The sequence below is a fragment of the Lupinus angustifolius genome, chromosome LG08, assembly GCF_001865875.1.
Source record: "Lupinus angustifolius cultivar Tanjil chromosome LG08, LupAngTanjil_v1.0, whole genome shotgun sequence".
Classification (NCBI taxonomy): domain Eukaryota; kingdom Viridiplantae; phylum Streptophyta; class Magnoliopsida; order Fabales; family Fabaceae; genus Lupinus; species Lupinus angustifolius.
In genome coordinates, this window is record NC_032016.1 from 10,370,063 (window position 1) to 10,390,829 (window position 20,767).

General features: G+C 31.8%; 3 protein-coding genes across 3 annotated transcripts; all 3 read left to right on the top strand.

Moving 5' to 3' along the window:
* On the top strand, positions 414-3,753 carry LOC109354987. The gene is made up of 6 exons (XM_019597855.1): positions 414-594; positions 1,834-2,137; positions 2,295-2,401; positions 2,506-2,638; positions 2,740-2,934; positions 3,255-3,753. Exons 1-6 carry the CDS (start codon positions 446-448, stop codon positions 3,534-3,536), a joined length of 1,170 nt encoding a protein of 389 aa, XP_019453400.1. The 5' UTR covers positions 414-445; the 3' UTR covers positions 3,537-3,753.
* On the top strand, positions 5,078-6,346 carry LOC109353575 (RING-H2 finger protein ATL74-like). The gene has a single exon (XM_019595911.1). The coding sequence runs from the start codon at positions 5,599-5,601 to the stop codon at positions 6,262-6,264; it is 666 nt and encodes a 221-aa protein (XP_019451456.1). The 5' UTR covers positions 5,078-5,598; the 3' UTR covers positions 6,265-6,346.
* On the top strand, positions 12,192-19,248 carry LOC109354683 (potassium transporter 8). Its single transcript, XM_019597347.1, has 8 exons — positions 12,192-12,644; positions 12,729-13,221; positions 13,674-13,727; positions 15,779-16,039; positions 16,133-16,185; positions 16,866-16,989; positions 17,266-17,520; positions 17,917-19,248. Exons 1-8 carry the CDS (start codon positions 12,606-12,608, stop codon positions 18,996-18,998), a joined length of 2,361 nt encoding a protein of 786 aa, XP_019452892.1. The 5' UTR covers positions 12,192-12,605; the 3' UTR covers positions 18,999-19,248.

The following is a 20,767-nucleotide window of genomic DNA, read 5'->3' on the forward strand; positions in this document are numbered from 1 at the left end:
TGTTTCCTTAAGAGATATTATATTACTTTAATAATACTCTTTCAATTTCTATGCAATGAAGGTTTGTTACCTATTATTTGCATAAGAAATTATTGGAAATCTCATACAATATTATAGAACACATTATCACTAATTGATCATCCAAACAATCCAATAAAACAACACCCTTATATATACATTTTTCTAGATTTGAGAAACAACATCCAAACAATCCATTAAATGATACAATAACAATATTTAAAACTCATATATTATCCTTATATAAATAAATTTTTCTAGATTTAATTTAGTTTTTGTAATAAATAAAAAATGGATGGTTGAAATTGAAGATGTGAGTGGAATAAATAAATTAGGTTAAATTGTTGTTGAGCTGATATGATGACATGCACATGCAAATACAGTGTTGAAATGTTGTCCGTTTTTGAGATTATACGACATCGTTTTTATGTATTTAATTTGGACCCACCCTTGTCTCTTTCTCACGCCGGTTACAAATACTAACTCGCTTTCTTCTTCATCTCAACACCGAGTTGACTCACTCTACCCAACTCGCTCTCTCTTCACTCACCTACTCTTCATTTCAACCCTTACACTGTAATCTCTCTCTCTCTCTCTCTCTCTCTCTCTCTCTCTTCATTTCTCGTTTTAATCGATTACGTGCTTTCATTTATCGTGATCCATACTCGCAACGCGATTACTGTGTCGTTTTGTTTTTCCATTCTTTGAATTGAATGCGATAGAGTTAGGGTTTTCAATTGGAATGTCAATGTTTGCTTCATGAAATTTCGACATTGTAGTCTAGTATAGAGCGAGATCTTGCTATTTTTTTTTTTTATGTTTATCGATTTTTTTTAGTTTTAACTTTGATTTATTTTGTGCAGCTTCAGTTTTCATTTAGGCTTTTATTTTGGAAGGAATATGAGTTTTTGTTGGTTTTATCACTGTATATGATTCACGGTTCCATTATGATCTCACTCTCAGTGTTAGTTTTTTTACTGTGAGTAGATTTTTGCATTTCAGCAGCAAAAAAAGTCATGTGTGATGCTTGAAATTATGCTATGTTATTTTCTTGATAAAATTGTGCTTGTAGTGATTCTGTGACTGTGTGCTCATTGAAGTTGAAGTTCAATGTTAAGAGTGGAATTAGGCTTTGCAATAGTGAAATTGATTTGAAATTGATCAATCCGGATATGAAGGAACAAAGAAAGGAGAACAAGTTTGGGAGAAATAGAAATTAGAGTGAATCAAATAAAGAAAAATTAAAATCGTTCAATTCTATGGAGTGAGACTTCATTTCTGAATATAACACTGGATCATGTTTTCACAACTTTTGATAAGTTCATTCTTACAACGATCTTTGTTTTGACAAATTAAATGGTGTTTTGACTAGATCTTGGTCTTGAATTTAATTGAGACATAGGCCTCTTTGCAAAGTCTTACTTTAGTGTAAGTTTGACGTGGAAGTTCAGTGTTAAGATTGGCATTGGGCTTAGCAAGAGTGAATTTTATTTGAAATTCGATCTTTTTTGGATAAAAGAGAACAAAATAAGTAGAGAAACTTCGTCAGGATACCAAATTTAAAATAAGGAGTGAATCAAAATTAGGAAAAAATAAAAATCATTCTGTTCTATGAAGTGGGGTTTGTAAATCATGCATTTGTGGTTATGACACTGGTCCCTGTTTCCATGATTTTTTTTCTTCAGATCTCGGCTTAAAAAGTTTGGTTTGTGTTGTGAAGTTCATTCTTATATTGATCTTTGTTTTGACAAATTCAAAGGGGTTATGAATAGTTCTTAGCATTGAATTGAATGAGATGTTTACTTTTTGTTCCAGACTAACAGTGATAGGGATGTCAGAGAACTCACTTCCGGATTTCAATACAATTCCTACAACTGAAAGGAAGAGTGAGAGCTCCAGTAAGGCATGTTTAACAAAGCCTTCTGTTGACATTGCTGGTGAGAAAATTGAAGAACAGCAAAATAAAAAGAATGGTTCCTTGTTGATTTCTCCACCTGTTAATGGAAATCAAACTGTGACCATCAGTTCTGGTATAGAGACTGGAAATGGAGTTGCAGAAGTAGAATACATTGAATCTGAAAACTTAAATGATCTAGAAGATATTGATACTTGTCTTAAGGTATTATTTTACTTGTTTTTGGATTTCAGAAAGGGAATTAGGGGATTAAAGTTGATAACCACGGGCATTGTTCTGGCTTAATACCATGGGTGTATTTGCTTTTTAATTATTTTCCTTTGCTTACTAACTTTGTATAAAAATTCTACTTTTGTTACAGAACCTCTTAGCTGGACTTGACTCAAAGGATTGGATTGTTGTTTGTGATGCACTCAATAATGTACGCCGTTTATCCTTATTTCATAAGGAAGCAATGCTGGACATGTTGTAAGTATCGAAATTGTGTATATTTTATGATTGACGTGTAGTTATCATATGCTATGGTTTTTGTTTGGATTTATTAATTTATTGATATGCTATCTGGTAAATAGGGGTGATGTGATCACACTTGTTGCTAAGTCCCTGAAAAATCCTAGAAGTGCTCTTTGCAAAACTGCGATCATGACGTCTGCAGACATTTTCAGTGCATATAATGATCTTATAATAGATTCCCTGGATCCCCTGGTAAGTCAATATTCCTCATGTGTACTGGTATGTTTCCCCTTCATCCTCATGAGTCATGACAGTATTACATATTTCGTCTAAAATGTATATGGTGGATGCAGCTCGTACAGCTTCTTCTTAAGGCTTCGCAGGACAAACGCTTTGTCTGTGAGGCAGCAGAAAAAGCCTTGGTAGCAATGACTACTTTGATTTCCCCTATGGCATTATTACCAAAATTGCAACCAATCCTGAAGCACCGAAATCCTCGTATTCGTGCAAAGGCATCAATGTGTTTTTCTCGAAGTGTTCCACGACTGGTATGTGTACGATTTAAGACATGCTCATATTAATGATTTTGCTCTCAATTGTAGCTATATTTGTCTTGATATTTGTATGAATGGTATTTTTTTTATTGTTAGTGTATATAGAGAGATCAGGTCTTGAACAAAATTCTGTTTAAAGATTATGTATTTCCAATAAAGTTTAAATGACTGCTGCATTTTAAAGTTGATTGCATCCCCTTTCTTCAATGGAAATTTTTAAGGGACCCTGGTGAACTATAAGGGTAGTGAATTTGGCCTCACATAACTCTGTGACGGGATGCAGAACATTAACGACATCCTTGTAATTTAAACAGGGTGCAGAAGGCATAAAGACATATGGGATTGACAGATTGATCCAAGTTGCTGCTTCCCAGTTGAGTGACCAGCTCCCTGAGTCGAGGGAAGCAGCTCGAATCCTACTAATCGAGCTTCAAAATGTATACGAGAAAGTTTACGATCCCACACCAGCTACTACTGTCTCTGAGCACCCAGAAATTGGATCTTGGGAGAGCTTCTGTCAGTCAAAACTTTCTCCTTTAAGTGCTCAAGCTGTACTTCGTGTGACCAGTATCGCTCGAGAGGGTCTTGTTTCATGACACACACATGAACTGAGAAGTTAGTGTACTTAAATGTTTTCCTGATTTGCTTGCCATTTTCTTCTGTAAATACAGTGCGACAATTGAGATGATTTGAGTTGCTGTTGAAGCACACCTATTGAACCAAAGATTTACGATGTATTTTTTCCCTAGCTCTGGTTACCTATGTCACCTTTTCATTGATATTTGATAAATATATAAGTTGCATTTCTTCCTCCTTATCTTTGGTAACTGATTTGCTTTTCTAAAGTTCACTCCTTCAATGTGGATGTCAGGGTTTGAGGACTCAATCTGTGTTTGAGTTATATATATGTAATGGCATAGCAAAAGAAGAATTATATATAGGTCATTGTTACCTTATACCAGCATTCATATTCTGCATAGCAGTGCTTGAAGCATTTTCTTGTTAGATAATTAGGGGGCGTATATGATTCGGTTCGGTTTGGAAATGGTCGAATCAGTGGAGTGATAATCAATAATAATTGCTGGTAATATCTATGCTGCAGAAGGGAAAATCATAATGGTAGTCTTGATTCTTGACCATCTTCCCCTTTAAAACTAACTAGACAAGCCATTGGTGTTTGATTTGTGTTTATGAGTATAGTTCATTAATACAGTTATGAAATTAGTTTATAACTTTCCTTTATTCATAATTTTAAAAACTTATTTAATAAACATTTAATTAAACTGTTCTGCAGACTTACTTTTTATAGGCAGATAAAATGTAGTTTGGTGACTAACATACCTGAACTGAGTGAAAACAGCACTTTTTTTGGAAGTTACAATAGAACATCTCAAATGTACAATGCCACTAAATCTTTATTATTTACGCCCTTACTTTTCAGGGTTGTGGATGTTTGATATTAACGTTCCCTCATGAAGTAGTTCACACATTCTCTAATTAAAGTTGCTTACTCTTTTATGGTTATTATAGAAGATATAAATAGAGGTATCATTAAGTGGCCTATCAATTTGTTCTCTTTTATAGATACAGATAAAGGTATCATAAAGTGGCCTATTAATTTGTTCTCTTATTCCATTCCTTTGCAAATATAGTTGAAGCTCAATTGGTAGATGAGATTATTTTGTAAGATAGATTCTGTAAAGGGAACATGGTAACCTGCATTACATTCAATATGAGCTGTAGTTTCCTGTAATCAGATGTTATGATGTTTACATAAATAATATGCTCAAAACATTTTCTTGTCTCATACCCATGCACATGGAACTAACATTTATTTTACTTATTCATTTCTTATAAATATAATTTCATTTTCATATAATAATGAAATAAAATAAATTTCATTATTGACTAAATCAACCTAACTATCTATGTGGATGTCTTATTTTAGGTGAGTATCTGTCTTCTTTTATCTGTATTAATGGTTGTACCCTTTAAATTTTCCAAGTACACAACACTAAATAGACATATAACTGTTTCTTTATGACAGATCCCATACTGATAAGACTTTAAGGAGAGGAAACAAAACAAATATATTTTTTTTTGTACATTTTCCTGCAATGTTAGGATCAAATTTCTCCTAATTGTTAATGTGAAAATGTGGTACATAGTGCCAAAAACCAAACACAGAAAAAAAAGGAAAAGTAAAGAGAAAAGGGAAAGAAGATAAAGAGAAAAAGGTTCAAATTGCAAGCTAACCGTGATTTTTATATCCACTTGTAAAAACTGCTTACTTTCCCCACCCACTCCATCTCATTCAATACCCACCTAATACACAAATGACCAAAAAAATATAAAATTTATTGAACTATCTGATTTATCATGTAATTATATGTTCTTATAAATCAACTTCTCAGGCTCATCAGTGTCTCTCATCTCTAAGAATCACACAAGAAAAACAGATTTTTGTACTTTTTCTTATTATTATATCTGTTTCTTGTGTTGCAATCCTACTTTGCACTTTCTGTCTAAGGAGCAGATTTTAGAACTTTCTTCTGGAGGTGCAAAAAAAGCTCAACAAGATGAAGCTTCACAAATGCATTATATAGAGAGGGGTTACCAGAATTTTCCAATGTTGTTTAACAACAAAAATATAACACCATGTTAACAAATGTTGTGATTTTTTCAGCACAGGTTTTGACAATGACACTTATTATATCTATGGTACTACTATTTGGAGGAGTTGTGCTCATGGTCCTACTTCATGTTTGCATCACTGGTAGAGCCTCTAGAAGAGAAAGCACAGGTTCAGTGGTTGAGAATGGAGCAAATGGAAGCAGAAGCATGTCCAAAGATGACTTGGAGAAGCTTCCATGCTATGATTACATTGCCAAAGACAATACAAGTAGTCCTGTGGATTGTGCAGTTTGCTTGGAGAACCTTATTGTTGGGGACAAGTGCAGGTTGTTGCCTATATGCAAACACAGTTTTCATGCTCAGTGTGTAGACACATGGCTTCTAAAGACACCTTTATGTCCAATCTGTAGATCCAGTGCTGATTCTTCACACAATGGAAACCAATTTGTAAGTAACAATGGATACTTTGTTGAACAAAACAGTGAGTCTAGGGAAATCCAAAGTAGCACAGAAAGTGGTACATCTCTTAATGTTTATGTTGGTATAGAATTGAGAGAAAATGTAATAATAGGAAGCACCAACTCTGGTCATAGAGTAGTTGAATCAAGAACACATCAAATAGGTACAACTGAAAATCACATGATATCTGCTACCACTTTGTCTCATGCTGTACAAGTTGCAGTTCTGTGAGAAATAACTGAAGATGTGTATCAATGACATATTTGAGTGATCAACAATGGGGTCTTTTAGCTTTCTTTTCATTGTCTGTTTTTAATCCTTGTAGCACAAAGCAACTCTTTGATTGTTGAGTAGATTAATGAGTTTGTTGTAGGATAGATCTAAATGGTGATGGCTAAGGTGATACATAATATAACATGGAAGATGTAATTGTTTTTCTTCCTTTGGTAGTAGTACAGTAATTTGAGACAAGTTACATGTCTATTTTTATAGAAAATGATAATCATGTTCATGATACTAAATTTCTACTCTTGGTTCATGCTGATACTGCATGTCTATTTTTATAGACAACAATCTGGGCCAGCTGGAATAAACCACATTGGCCCACTCTAAAATGGCCCAAACCCACATGGTTGCACACAAAAGCCCAAGCCCAAGCCCAAAATTACATGACTGAGCCCAATTAGGCAACCCATTTTGACAACTCTTCCATATTCTTTTTCCTTTATTTTTTGTTCCTCTTACAGTAGATAAAATGAAAAGGCATAACTTTCTCCAATGCATTGAAAGCATATGGTAAAGTGGAAATGAAAAACTTTGTAACAACATTAAGTATTTCCAAATAGGACATAATACTGAATGAAACTGCAATGTGTAAAATCAACTACAGTTAAAGACATGTGTGATACATGTAACTCCACTGCAATTATTGTGTTAAAAACTATACCAAACTTACCTTCCTACATACTATAGCCTATTGATGCAACTATGAAAAATTGAAAATTATGGTTTTCTTGTAAGCTTATTTTTATAAATTGTTCTCATAATCCAAACAAAAACTTGCCAAAATAAATGTGATTTACCCATAAAAGTTTTTATTAAACATTTAAATGCATGCTAGAAACCTTTCACAAATTCTTCACATGCATGCAGTTGACTATAATTTGTATAGTAATTTAGTTTTGCAGAATTGTTAATATTTTCTCTCTTGTGCACCAAAAATATGATGACAAATGTTTACTTTTATTACTTTATATATGATAATTAAAACTCTAGAGAAGTAAAAGGACATGGAACATTAAAGTAAAGAGATCACTATCTTCCTTTGATGTATACATAATAAGCACAATAGTTGCATGTTTAGTGCATTTTATAAATTAGTGGAGTCTGACTTTGAATATGTACATATACGTTAATTGAAATGACAAAATAAAAACGGATTTTAAGGGTTCTTCAATCTCAATGGGATCTTATAACATGAACAAAGTGATTTTCTTAGTCACCTTATCTCTGCTGATTGTATTTTCATATTATAACAGCATCTTATTTGCACCATTTCAAGATTCTCAATCAAGATTCTTAGTGTCATAATGACCAAATGCCCTCTCCAACTCTAATTTAGTGCCACCATGTACCCTTCTTGGGGGCTCTGTAGGACCCACACTTCTTACCAAAATAATCTCATTTAACTGCCTTTGGTTAATATTGTATACACCGACCGACTGTATAAGTGTTTTTACACTGTTAGCAACTCATTTATCGTTCATATATTAATCATTATTGACTCTCAAATAAAAGTATTATAAACAAATCAATGGCGTGTAATGTGCTGACAATGTAAAACACTTTACATTAACTGCGCATAAATTTTAAACTTTCTCATCAATTGATTTTTCTTTTAATTTCCTTCACCAATTCCTAACATTTCCATACATATAACTACTATGCTTGCATGAAAGGAATTCAAAAGATGAAAATGTTGGATCTATCAATTTTAGTTACGTACCAAAGTAACCAATGTCTAAACTTTTTTTGCACGTTTAGCTTTTTCCTCTTTTTTGCTTTTTTGTGCAAGACAAAATACACCATATAGCTTGCTCTACTTTTCTTCTTTATAATATAAATAATAATAAAAGTTAAAAAGATGTGGAAGAAAAAGTGATTATATTTTTTTGATAGAAAAAGCCAAATAATTTTCTTCTTTTTAAAGTTTGATTATAATTGGGATTTGATAGGAGATGGTAAGTGAGCCAAGTTGAGCACATATATTCCAAAAACTATAGTGGTCATAGCCATTCACAACATTAAAGGGGAAGTGGTCACCTACCTATAAAAGCAAGTCATGGAGGCCCCTTTTAATTACATATTGTACAAACCTCCTTCCCATTTTTCTAACTATTACCGAAAAAGAATCTTCTCCGATACTAGAGAGAAAAGTTTTTGTTTATACTTTTGGTTTTCTTTTTATGAGTAAAAATGTTATCTAATTATATTTAAAGTGTAAAATTTTTACATTATACTATTTTTTTCTTTTCCTTTTGATAAATTTTCCTCTAGGATCCTCACCCAACAATTAGCCCACATGTCCTTATTATTTCCCACACTCAAGAGTACACGTCCTTTTAATTTTCCGTAGGGTCACTTTCACTTATCTCGCACTTTATAATGCAACTCACAACCCCAACTTTTCTTATCTCATGTCTAAAGTCTCTTATAAATTATAATGGTCTTCCTTTCATTATGTAAATGTTTTTATTAGAGATCCTTAAGATCTTGATTAACTCGATTCAAATTGAAGGTCAATTAAGAAAATAAAATTATCTAATATAAAAGTTTTAATATTGTCACTCCAGTATTCATATTTTAATCATCATTAAATATTGAATAAAAGTAATACAATGATAAATAATAAGCTGATGATAATATCAAAACTTGTACATTATCGATGCATAAATATAAATAAATAAATAGTTGAAGCAAGAATTTGAGCATTTACAGTGTGAATGTCGGAAAGATATGAACAAAACATAGGAAGCAGTAAAGGAATGGTGGGAAGATATTTAATTGAAGTTGGTGGAAGAGTAGTGGTGGGGTTTTTCATTTCTTAATGCTTTTATAAATGTCATGATAGGTTCAGTGACGTGTTCAAAATACACAACAAAAATGTATTTATATAATTATATATATAAAGAGGATTCTATGGGACCTTGGAGTCAAGTATACATCAAAATTAATAATGAGGCAGTAGCTACTATAGCTAGCATAAGATAGAGACAAACAAATTAAAACCATAATTAATTATATAAGGGCTTCTAGCTTTTGTGGTTATATCACATCCACTCATAGCTTTTTTTTTTGTGGGATTTTGGGTGAAAGTGTGAAACATCTCGAAGCTACTTATAAATCAATGTGAAAAGTAGTTAGTGATATGTAATCACTTTTTACGTGTACAATTTAAATACTTTTTAGTTTTTTTGTACTACTAATTATATCTTTCTTTTTTGGGAAAGAATTAGTATGTAGTTGTCCTTTCAATATGTGTTATTCTCAAAAATCAAATCTTTGACCTTTTGGAATTTTAGAAATATAGTAAAACCTTACATTATTAGACAAATATCTTCCACAAACTTATTGTAAAAAAAAATCGAATCTAAGAAAGTTTAAAGTTGGAACACACCTTGGATGTTTGGCATATAAAAATCATATATGAATTCTTAACATCTTGATTTTAGTTCACGGGTTTATGCTTTCATATTGCAATATTATCAAATTTACCCACAAAAATAAAAACATTTGTAAAATATGTTGTTTCTTAAAACGGTTGTCTTCACATCGTTTCTTTTAATTTTATTCCAATTACTATTTGTTAAACTTTTTATTCTAAATGTTTAATTCACTTAAGTTTATTCTTTGATTGCAAAAAAGTGCTTTGTGTTAGTAAAATGTTGAAAATTCAACGACCTTATAAAGTTTGTGGTATTCCATAATTACGTAACTTAATGAAATGAAAAGTGCAACAAATTGTAGATGCAAATCTTGATGTTCTCCCTTTTGCTTAATTCCACTTCAAGATAAAAGAAACTAATCTGAGTTGAAAATTACATGTAGTTAAAAGCGGCAAGAATATTTTATGAAATTTGTGTCAGATATTGAGGAATATATGAGGTTAAAGGTATATTATATTATCTACTTTATACCACAATAATACATTCCATAGAGGAATGAGGTGCAATCTAACTTTTTTTTATCATTATAGTATAAGTGATTGTGTGAAATATAAATATTAATAGCTAGTTTGTGCGAGTTAAACACAAATGAATCCGATTCTGATTTTGCATATATCTTTTAAGATTATAATATATTATCAAGTTTTTGTTTGGAATAATACTAGAGAAAAAATACATGCATCAATATTATATGAGTTTTCACATTATTATTGAATAATGTTTAAATATATATTTTTTACTTTTAAATATTAGTAATACAATATTACACTCATAATATTATAAATAAATTTATTTACAATGTCTGGTTTAAATTTTGGAACCTGTGACTTACCCAAAGATTCTACTTAACCAGCTGCACAAAATTGTGAGATCGATCTTTTGAAAACAATAGTAACTAAGTAAAGTCAACAAATTATTTTACTTTAATAGGTTTGCCTTTATATTATTTTCTAAATACAAAATCAATCGACCAATTCTCCTATATATTGTAATAATGATGAGTCCCTTATAAATCTATCATTAATAACCTTTAAGTACAATTTTTTGATATATATCATATGAACTTATGTCCTATATATTATAAGAATTTGAACTTATATCCTTATGGTGTGATATAAGCTAAAGCTATTGAATAAGTTATTATAAGACTTAATTGGCTAAATATGATTAGTATACATACATCATGAATGAATGGAGGAAGATTTTTGGGATTGCAAATGTTCATCATAGAAATATTATGAGAAATGAATTGATAGAAATACTTTATTTGTTATATTATTATTCTCCATATAGATGATAAATAAATAAAATCCAGTGTAGGATCACAGTTCCAATAAATAGAGAGGAGAATCCAAATTGGGCCATTTACTGTTCATCTTTCTCTTTCTCTTTCTCTCACACATCTACTTCAACACATTATTCATATCTTCTGCCTCTACACATTTTTAGGTATACATTCTTTTCCATATTTTTTATTTTTTATAAATTAAACTTGTTAGGAAAACAACAAAATTCCACTTCTTCAAAATACAATTCATATTAACCCATGTTAGATCTCTATTGCTAGTTGAGTCAAATTGGTTGTTTAAAGTAATTAATCTGCTCTTTATTATAAGACATCAAATAGATAAATGTTTTTGGAAAAAAAATGTATCCATTCATAATATATGATATTCTATAATTATCATTGCATTATCCACTATTTATATTTAATCATCATTAATTTTTTAAAATAAAATAATTTAAATAAATAATATAATAATTATGCATATATATTTAAACTAACCATACATATACATGTCATTCCAATTGTTTTTGGTGATTCTTATACAATACTTATATTTTCCATGCATGATTTATTACCTTTTCCTTTCTTGACACGCCCTATAGACACGAGTGCATAGGTCAAAGATTTCAATTCCTATTCAACAGAGTCTATTACTTAAATCTGAAAAATACTTTATTTTTTGCTTTTTTATTAAAAAATAATATAAAATCATATCTTTAAATGATTTTTTAACATGATATCAGGTATAATTGGAAACCAATCATCAACAAATAAGATATTACCTTGGATATGAGAATTAATATGAGGATTTAGTAGGAGAATATATCATTTTCCTAAAAGATAATGATAAATATAAATGATAGATAATATACTATATTATAAAAATGGGTATGAATATAGATTTAATATGTGTATACTTATAATGTAAATATTTTTTACACTGTTAATAAATTATTTATCATTTATATTTTAACTATTATTGACTCTCAAATAAAAATAATACGGAGATTTACGATAAATGCGCTAATAATGTAATTTTTTTTAAACTCCACAAATATATATATTTTTGTATAATTAAATGAGCATGCAAGAAGTATTACTATAAGAATATTTTATTTAGAACACAGAACATAAAACTCACCCCCACCATAATCTTCTCTCTCTTTCTATCTCTCACAAACACAAACACACACACAGAAAAAGAAAGACACTGAGTCTATAACTCACTCATTATTCTAATCTCAACTTCCAAACTCCAACAACACCCCTTTCCTTTGTTTTCTTCCTCTTCTTTTCTCTTTCTTCTTCTTTTCTCTCCATTTCTCTCACCACTACACTTCCCACAAAGCTATCATAATTACATAAGATTAAACAACACCAACAAAAACTTATGTTACAACAACTTGGACTTCACCAAAGCCACTTTTTTCTTCCTTAAAAACTCTTTTTTTTCTTGTTTAAAAAGAAAATTTAGTTACTTGTTCTCTATATCTTCATTCCTTTATCATCTCAACAAAAATGGGTTGTGTGTATTTCTAAGATTCAGAATTCTCATCATCATGGATCTTGAGTCTGTGATCTACAAGAACCCAATCAAGGTAAGTGTTGTACCATGTGTTTTGTGATATGATATAATTATATTATATTATATGATATATTCATAATGATGCTCTTTTATTTAGGAGGAATCATGGAAAACAGTGTTAACTTTGGCATATCAAAGCTTAGGAGTAGTATATGGAGATTTAAGCACTTCACCTCTTTATGTCTACAAAAGCACTTTTGCTGAGGACATACAACATTCTGAGACAAATGAAGAGATCTATGGTGTCTTATCATTTGTGTTCTGGACATTAACACTGATTCCACTTCTCAAGTATGTGTTCATTGTTCTAAGAGCTGGTGATAATGGAGAAGGAGGAACTTTTGCACTCTATTCATTGATATGTCGGCATGCCCGGGTTAGCTTGTTGCCTAATAATCAGCTTGCAGATGAGGATTTGACTCAGTACACCATTGATGGGAGTACTGTGCCAATTAATAAGAAGAATGTTGGGTCTTGCTTGAAAACTTTGTTGGAGAAACATAGAATCCTGCAGAGAGTGTTGCTTGTTCTGGCTTTGATTGGGACTTGCATGGTTATTGGGGATGGGGTACTTACTCCTGCAATTTCTGGTATGAATAATTTCGAGACTTGAGATATTTTGAGATATTTTGAGATTTGTTTGGGCTAGATTTTTTTCAGTGATCAGAATCTCTGATTGAAATGAGTAGTTTTTCAAGTAAAAAATCACACATGCAATTTCTGCTGTTTGGGATTTGTTTATTTGTCAATAAAATCACTTTCTTTTTTGACATATGTTTGGGTAAGATTTTTTAGCGTCTGTGTAAATGTGTAGCTTTTCAAGTTGAAAAACATTTTTTTTAAATCTTAGCCATGCACAAATAGCCTCTACTTTACACTAGAATAATTCTATAAAAAAGTAAATCACCTTTTTAAACAATCTAAAAATTACTTTTTTTTAAAGCTTATACAATCAACCTTTGATGTAATATTGTGTATTGTTTATGAATTTGAAGATGGGATCTTGGTAACTGATTCATGTTGGTTTTTGGTCATTTTGCAGTTTTTTCTGCCGTGTCTGGTTTGGAGCTTTCCATGTCTAAAGAGCAGCACAAATGTAAGTACTAAGTTCTTCAGTACAATTAGTTATTCTGCAAATAATTTCTTCTTATTCTTCTTCTGTGTAAACTTTTAATACAGTACTAATAAGTTATCTAGTGCGTGTTATAGCGGATTAATTCATCTTTTAACTGCTATGAGAGAAAAAGATATTGCAGCTAATCAATAAGTCTGGATTATAGGATTAAAATGGAAAATTTTGTTGTATTTTTTAGCACACAAGATGTCTTATTCAGTCATCAATTTTTTGTTGTTTGATATTATATCTAGCTTGTGGTGCACATAAAACTACAATACATTTTGGATTTATTTTCCGGAATTCAACTTTGATTATTTAGATTTCAACAACATAGCTAGGCATCTGGAATCATTATTGGGAATGTGATTTCAATAATTTAAGTAAGGATTCCTATGACACTATTGAACCTTTGGATGCTAGATAGTTTTAGCCGTTAGATTAGACCACATGTTTTCTTGAGATTAACATAACTTCTGTTACTAAAATTGTTAAATTGCTTGAGACTCACACAATACTCAAGCATTTAGAATAGTTCTCATTGTTAGGAAAATATGATACTGCAATTGTCTTAGCTGGCTGTGCATTTTCCCATAGGACTTTTGCCCCCTCAATGGTATATATGCTGTAAAGATATAATACTAATATATTCTAATTGGGTATCCCAATATTTTTGTTTAATGCATGAATGATATATTATAAGCATTTCCTTTTCATGCTTCCTATTGCAAATCCTATGATTTAGTGGTAAAAAAGGGTGAACAAAATACTGCACCAGCATGTACATGCACAATTGTGGGTCCTATAATATAATCAGGGGCTTATGATATAAAAGCACCGTGGTTCGGATAAGACTATAATAATCCCTGCGGAACAATCTAGAATAGTCATATGAATATTTGATTGGATATAAATATTAGGTATGGCCACTACCAAACTAGTCATGAGCAGTGTATGCAATTCCACTATGATCATAAAAAAATGATTATCTATGGTCCATGTCAACTACATCAAGACCTAATTCTATCCAATTTCATAGCATTCCACTATACTCTTTTGTTTAATAGAAAAAGTAATGTGGATTATTATTCATAGCAACTTTAAAAACAAATTATTTTTATGCTCCTGGTCCTGCATATGTTGATTTATATTCTTGTCCTTCCATTTGTGATTCTCTTCAAATGTTTATTAATTTCTCTTGCAATTGTCCTTTTGTTAGAGGGCTATAACACATGTCTATTTTAATAATAAGATTTGTATTAACTTCAGATTTTGCAAATTGGTGCTCTCAAATTTCCACTTGATAATTTATGGACCACTAAAGCTACCAATTGCAAGTAAAAATGCTTTCATGTAATTAACAGTCTTTGATAGTTTCATAGTTAATGTTCCTGTTCTATACAGTACATGTTTTCAGCAAACACTAAAATTAGAAGAAAAAAAGGTATTAACCAATGACATGGATGATAACAATCGTGTTCTTATTCAACTTTTTTGTTAGTTTAATTTGCATTGGTACATCCCAAACTAAATATAGCTTGATAATGAGTTTTAATAGTTTCTGATTGACTAACCGACGATACAAAGTAACTTTGTAATTGACTTTTCCACTTTGTAAATGACTCCATTCTTATTGAGTGTTGTATGTCTAGCTTCAAACATTACAATTACGATTTATTAAGTGTAACTATTTAAATAGCTCAATTAGTTCAGGTACTCGCAGTTAGTTAGTTAGTTCAATTAGTTGAAGCCGTCATTTTCTATTGCGCAGTCAGTTGTGACCGGAACAGTTGCTATAAATTTACTGTATCACTTTCTCACTTCTTCAGAATTGTTCAACTTCGTATGGTTCAGTTGCTATGATAAACATTAAGCTTTTCTTCGAGAAATATAATAGCAGGAAGAAAATGGAGCGAATGAAAATTAGCGATGTACTTATTTACATATCACATGTATCTTCATTGCGAATTTTCATTTCATTCTTCTCTTCTTGTTTACTAATATTTCATAGTTGGATCTAATTGGTTTTGCAGATGTTGAGGTTCCAGTCGCTTGCATAATACTGCTGTTTTTGTTTGCCCTTCAACATTATGGCACACACCGTGTTGGATTTCTATTCGCGCCGATTGTGTTGACCTGGCTGCTATGCATCAGTGCTATTGGTGTTTATAACATCTTCCATTGGAATCCGCATGTTTATGAAGCTCTCTCCCCATACTACATGTTCAAATTTCTGAAGAAGACTCAAGAGGCCGGGTGGATGTCTTTGGGTGGGATTCTACTGTGTATTACCGGTATGGTTCAAATATAGCAAGTTGTGTTATAAACTTCTTTTTTGCTTCACATATGCTTTATCTTTATCGGATATTATCATTTCTCTGTTCCAGGTTCAGAAGCTATGTTTGCTGATCTAGGACACTTTTCACAGTTGTCAATTAAGGTACACAAATGAATTCTTTTATTATTTGGAACTTTGAATTTAAATATTGGGAGAGTATATTGTATGAAAAATGATGAATTGTTCCAAAGCATAAGAAATTGGTAGAATAACTTTTCATATGAATAAATTCAAGCACAAGAATATCTTGTGCATTCATTAGTTACTACTGAAGAAATACCATTATGTCAATGATCTTTACTTGTACAGAGTTACTCTTTTATTAGATAAGTTAACTCATATGATCTACCAGGACCAGTATTTTTTACTTCTTGAGTTAATTGTATCTTCTGCAAAATGTAACCATAGCTTGAGAAACGTAAACTAAACCATATACGAAAAATGAGAAGTTACGTTGAATGGTGGATTTTTTTAGATCTAAATGGCCTCTTAAAAGATTTGGTAGTATATAATAGAATACATTGTTGTCCACGTAGCTGACAAACCTAGTCAGAAAAGACTGGCTTTTGTTTGACATAGAATGATGGATTTCATTGCTACACATCTTTGTTGTGTGCTTGAACCTTATAGTAACCTTTCTAGTAATGTTCAAAATCTTCAATTTTGAAATAGAAGGATGTTCAATTAGCACTTTTTCTATCATTGATAGCTGAGTATATTAATTCATCATTCATGGATATCAAGCCAAGAGAGAATAATCATCTAAATCACTTACTTTGCAGATTGCTTTCACCTTATTGGTATATCCTTCTTTAATCCTAGCATATATGGGACAAGCTGCCTATCTTTCTAAGCATCATTACATTGAAAATGACTATCAAATCGGCTTCTATGTATCTGTGCCTGGTAGGTTCCTTGTCATCTTCTCTGCTGGTACATATTTCATATGATGATTAGGGCCTCTTTGGTTTACGAAAATACTTTCTATTTTGAGCAATAATCACAAGTATGCCACCTTTTAAGTAAAAAAATTTAATTTCAGGAAACAGAATGAAAACAAGATATCATACTTGTAACTGTTAATGAAAATAGAAAACGAAAACTGCAAAGTTTTCTTAAATCTAACAGGCACCTAGTATTTGCTTGGCGGTTTGGCTTACTTTTCGTTTTCCTCCTTTTCAGTACAACTTAGATGGCCAGTTCTTGTAATCGCAATACTCCAAGCTGTTGTTGGAAGTCAAGCTATCATCACGGGAACTTTCTCAATAATTAAACAGTGTTCGTCTTTAGGATGCTTCCCGAAAGTGAAAATTGTCCATACATCATCTAAGATACATGGCCAGATTTACATTCCAGAGATCAACTGGAGTTTGATGCTACTTTGCCTGGCTATAACAATTGGATTCAGAGATACTAAACGCATGGGAAATGCAGCAGGTACTCTATTATCTCCACGAAATACATATTCTTGATGCAAACGAAAGTTGAAGAGCGATTGAATAACATACAATCATCCATTAAAACTTTGATTTACTATTTGAAAGAAGGAACTAGTAGATATAGTTTGATTTTGACTCTGATATCTTTGGTAAACACGACACCATGTTAGAGGCCCAATATGAGTAGTAATCCATTGCCATCTTATGACAGTTACTATATTGTATTGAGATGATATGGTATTATTCTTCCTTTTTGTGTGACCAAGTATCTTAAGCATTCTTATGGATATAATTATATCGAGTAAACCTTCAATTTACTTAGTTGTATTAATCCTGATCATGATTAAATTTGAAATTTGTTATTAATGAACTTTTCTTTTTTTTCGATTTATAGGCTTGGCTGTCATAACTGTGATGTTGGTGACCACTTGCCTAATGTCTCTAGTTATAGTCTTATGCTGGCACAAAAGTGTTCTGTTAGCCATTTGCTTCATAGTGTTCTTCGGCTCCATTGAAGCACTCTACTTCTCTGCGTCCCTCATCAAGTTCCTTGAGGGGGCTTGGGTCCCCATTGCCCTCTCACTCATCTTCCTTGTTGCCATGTATGTGTGGCACTACGGCACACTTAAGAAGTATGAGTTCGATGTTCAAAACAAGGTCCCTATCAACTGGCTCCTCACCTTAGGCCCCACTCTAGGAATTGTGCGAGTTAAGGGAATTGGCCTTATACACACCGAGCTTGTCTCTGGTATCCCGGCTATTTTCTCTCACTTTGTCACCAATCTGCCAGCTTTCCATCAAGTTCTAATCTTTCTCTGCGTCAAATCTGTCCCGGTGCCACATGTTAGACCGGAAGAAAGGTTCTTAGTTGGTAGAGTTGGCCCAAAGGAATACAGGCTTTATAGATGCATAGCGCGATATGGTTATCGCGATTTTCACAAGGATGATGTTGAGTTTGAGAGAGATCTTATTTGCAGCATAGCAGAATTTATCCGATCGGATACTTCCGAATACGGGTTAGGATTTGATCATTTCGAAGAGGATACAAAGATGACAGTTGTTGGAACATCATCGTCAACCATAGAAGGTGTGAGGATGTCTGAAGATGATGAAGATTGTGGTCATGATCATGATGATGGTGATCATCAAACAGAAGGGTCTTCAGAGTTGATGGAGGTGGTTAAGAAGTCTCCGGAAAAAGTGAAGAAGCGAGTGAGGTTTGTCGTGCCGGATAGTCCACAGATTAATTTAGATGCAAGGGAGGAGTTGCATGAGTTAATGGAAGCAAGGGAGGCAGGGATGGCATTTATAATGGGACACTGCTATGTGAGAGCAAAAAGTGGATCAAGTTGGATAAAGAAAGTTGTGATAAATTATGGTTATGATTTCTTAAGGAGAAACTCTAGAGGACCAACTTATGCTTTAAGTATACCTCATGCATCTACCTTAGAGGTAGGTATGATATATCATGTATGAGTTTTTGGTTAAGTATTTAACTTAGTAGTTTTGTAACTAGTGATCTTCTATTCATCATAAATGGTTGTGCCATTTTGTATAGTGACCCTCCAACCTTTTCTTTAACCTTTTTTCTTTCTTCTTAATTTGTATTATCTTGGTATATAAATAATAAATAAGCTGTTTGGAGGGAATACTTGGACCATTATATAAGCATTTAATGGTCCTAGCATTAGTACTATGAAATGAAGATCAAGTTCTAATTGTAAAATGATATAGCAGTGAATCTTTTGAATGAAAAGGACAAAACTTTGTAACATATCCCTTAAATTAGTCCTTGGTTATATTCTATATTATTCAGAAAATGCATATAACAATGTCAAGCTATGAAGTATTAAGTATGAACACGATCATAGTAAAATGTCAGTGTTCATGTACCACACTCCTGCATCTTAGGAAATACAAAGTAAAATACAACAATTAAATAGAATGTGATCATACCAATACTACCGCGCCGGATCACACCACCACAACTACGCAGTTAAGCATGTCTGAGCAAAAGTAATACACTGGTCTAGTCATGTAAAGCCTGTTAGATCCTTAGGATTACCAAAGGGTTCAATTCCTGGGAGTGACATTTGTTGGAAGAGACACTCACACACTCCAGAATGGATTAGTTCTTTATCCATAAGGCAAGGGAATCCTCTTTATGATATCAAAAAAAAATTCAAGTGGGTTCATAGGGAACTAATTTGAAAATCAGTAACCGGTCAAAGATTGGAATGGATATGAAATGAAGAGCACTAAGAAATATGTGAAAATCAATTTCCATATGTTTAGTACGTTAATGAATACATTCTATAATTCCAATAGAGCATTTCTTTGTCACAATGAAAGATTATTCCAAAGTATCTCAGAAGCAGTATTAGTCAGTATTATAGCTTGATCATGCGTTATTTTATCTTTGATTCTTCTTTTAAGAAAATTATTCTACTGAGAAGAATGTAATCTTTCACTCATAACAAATCCAAATATATTTTATAGCCCTTTAACTTTTATGTCAAAAAAGAAAAGGGGGCTTAGATTCCTAGAGAAACTTGCAATTGTAGAGACAAAACTCAAGAACAATGGAATTTCCCTTTTATAATTGAATCATAATTTTATAGAAACAAAAATTAAATATTAGAAGAAAATTTGTAAGAGACAAAGTAAAATTTTAATAGCCACCAATAAGAAATTGGTCTAGCATTTGGATAAAACTAAATTTCCGATTATCATACAAAACCAAAAAAATAATATTCGAATCCTAAATGTGACACCTGTTATAAACACAATACTCGAAAGGAGATTAGCCCATCATCATCTAGCAGGTTCATAGAATCACCCAATCTTTGATTCCAAACTAATTATTAAAAACATAAAATAGAACAAATTGAAAAGTTGTGTTAGAACATTTTTGGATATGTGAGCACACAAAAATTATTCAAAGTTATGATATCTAAGAAAAAGCCTCACTACTATGGTTGATAATGGTTAAGGTAGCGTAACATAAACGTTTATTTGCTTGACTAAAAGAGGAGGCAAGTTTGTTTTTTGACCACAATAGAAGCAAAAAGGAATGAAAATTAGATTCTAAGAGCTTAAATTCCTAGTGACAAAGATGCATTGCACATGATAAGTAATAAAAGGTGAATAAGAACATATATTAGAAGAATATAAATAAGGTGAATGCTTTTAACACTTTCTTCTTTTACTAATTTTATCCTCTTTTCTTTATGGAAGTGTATTTT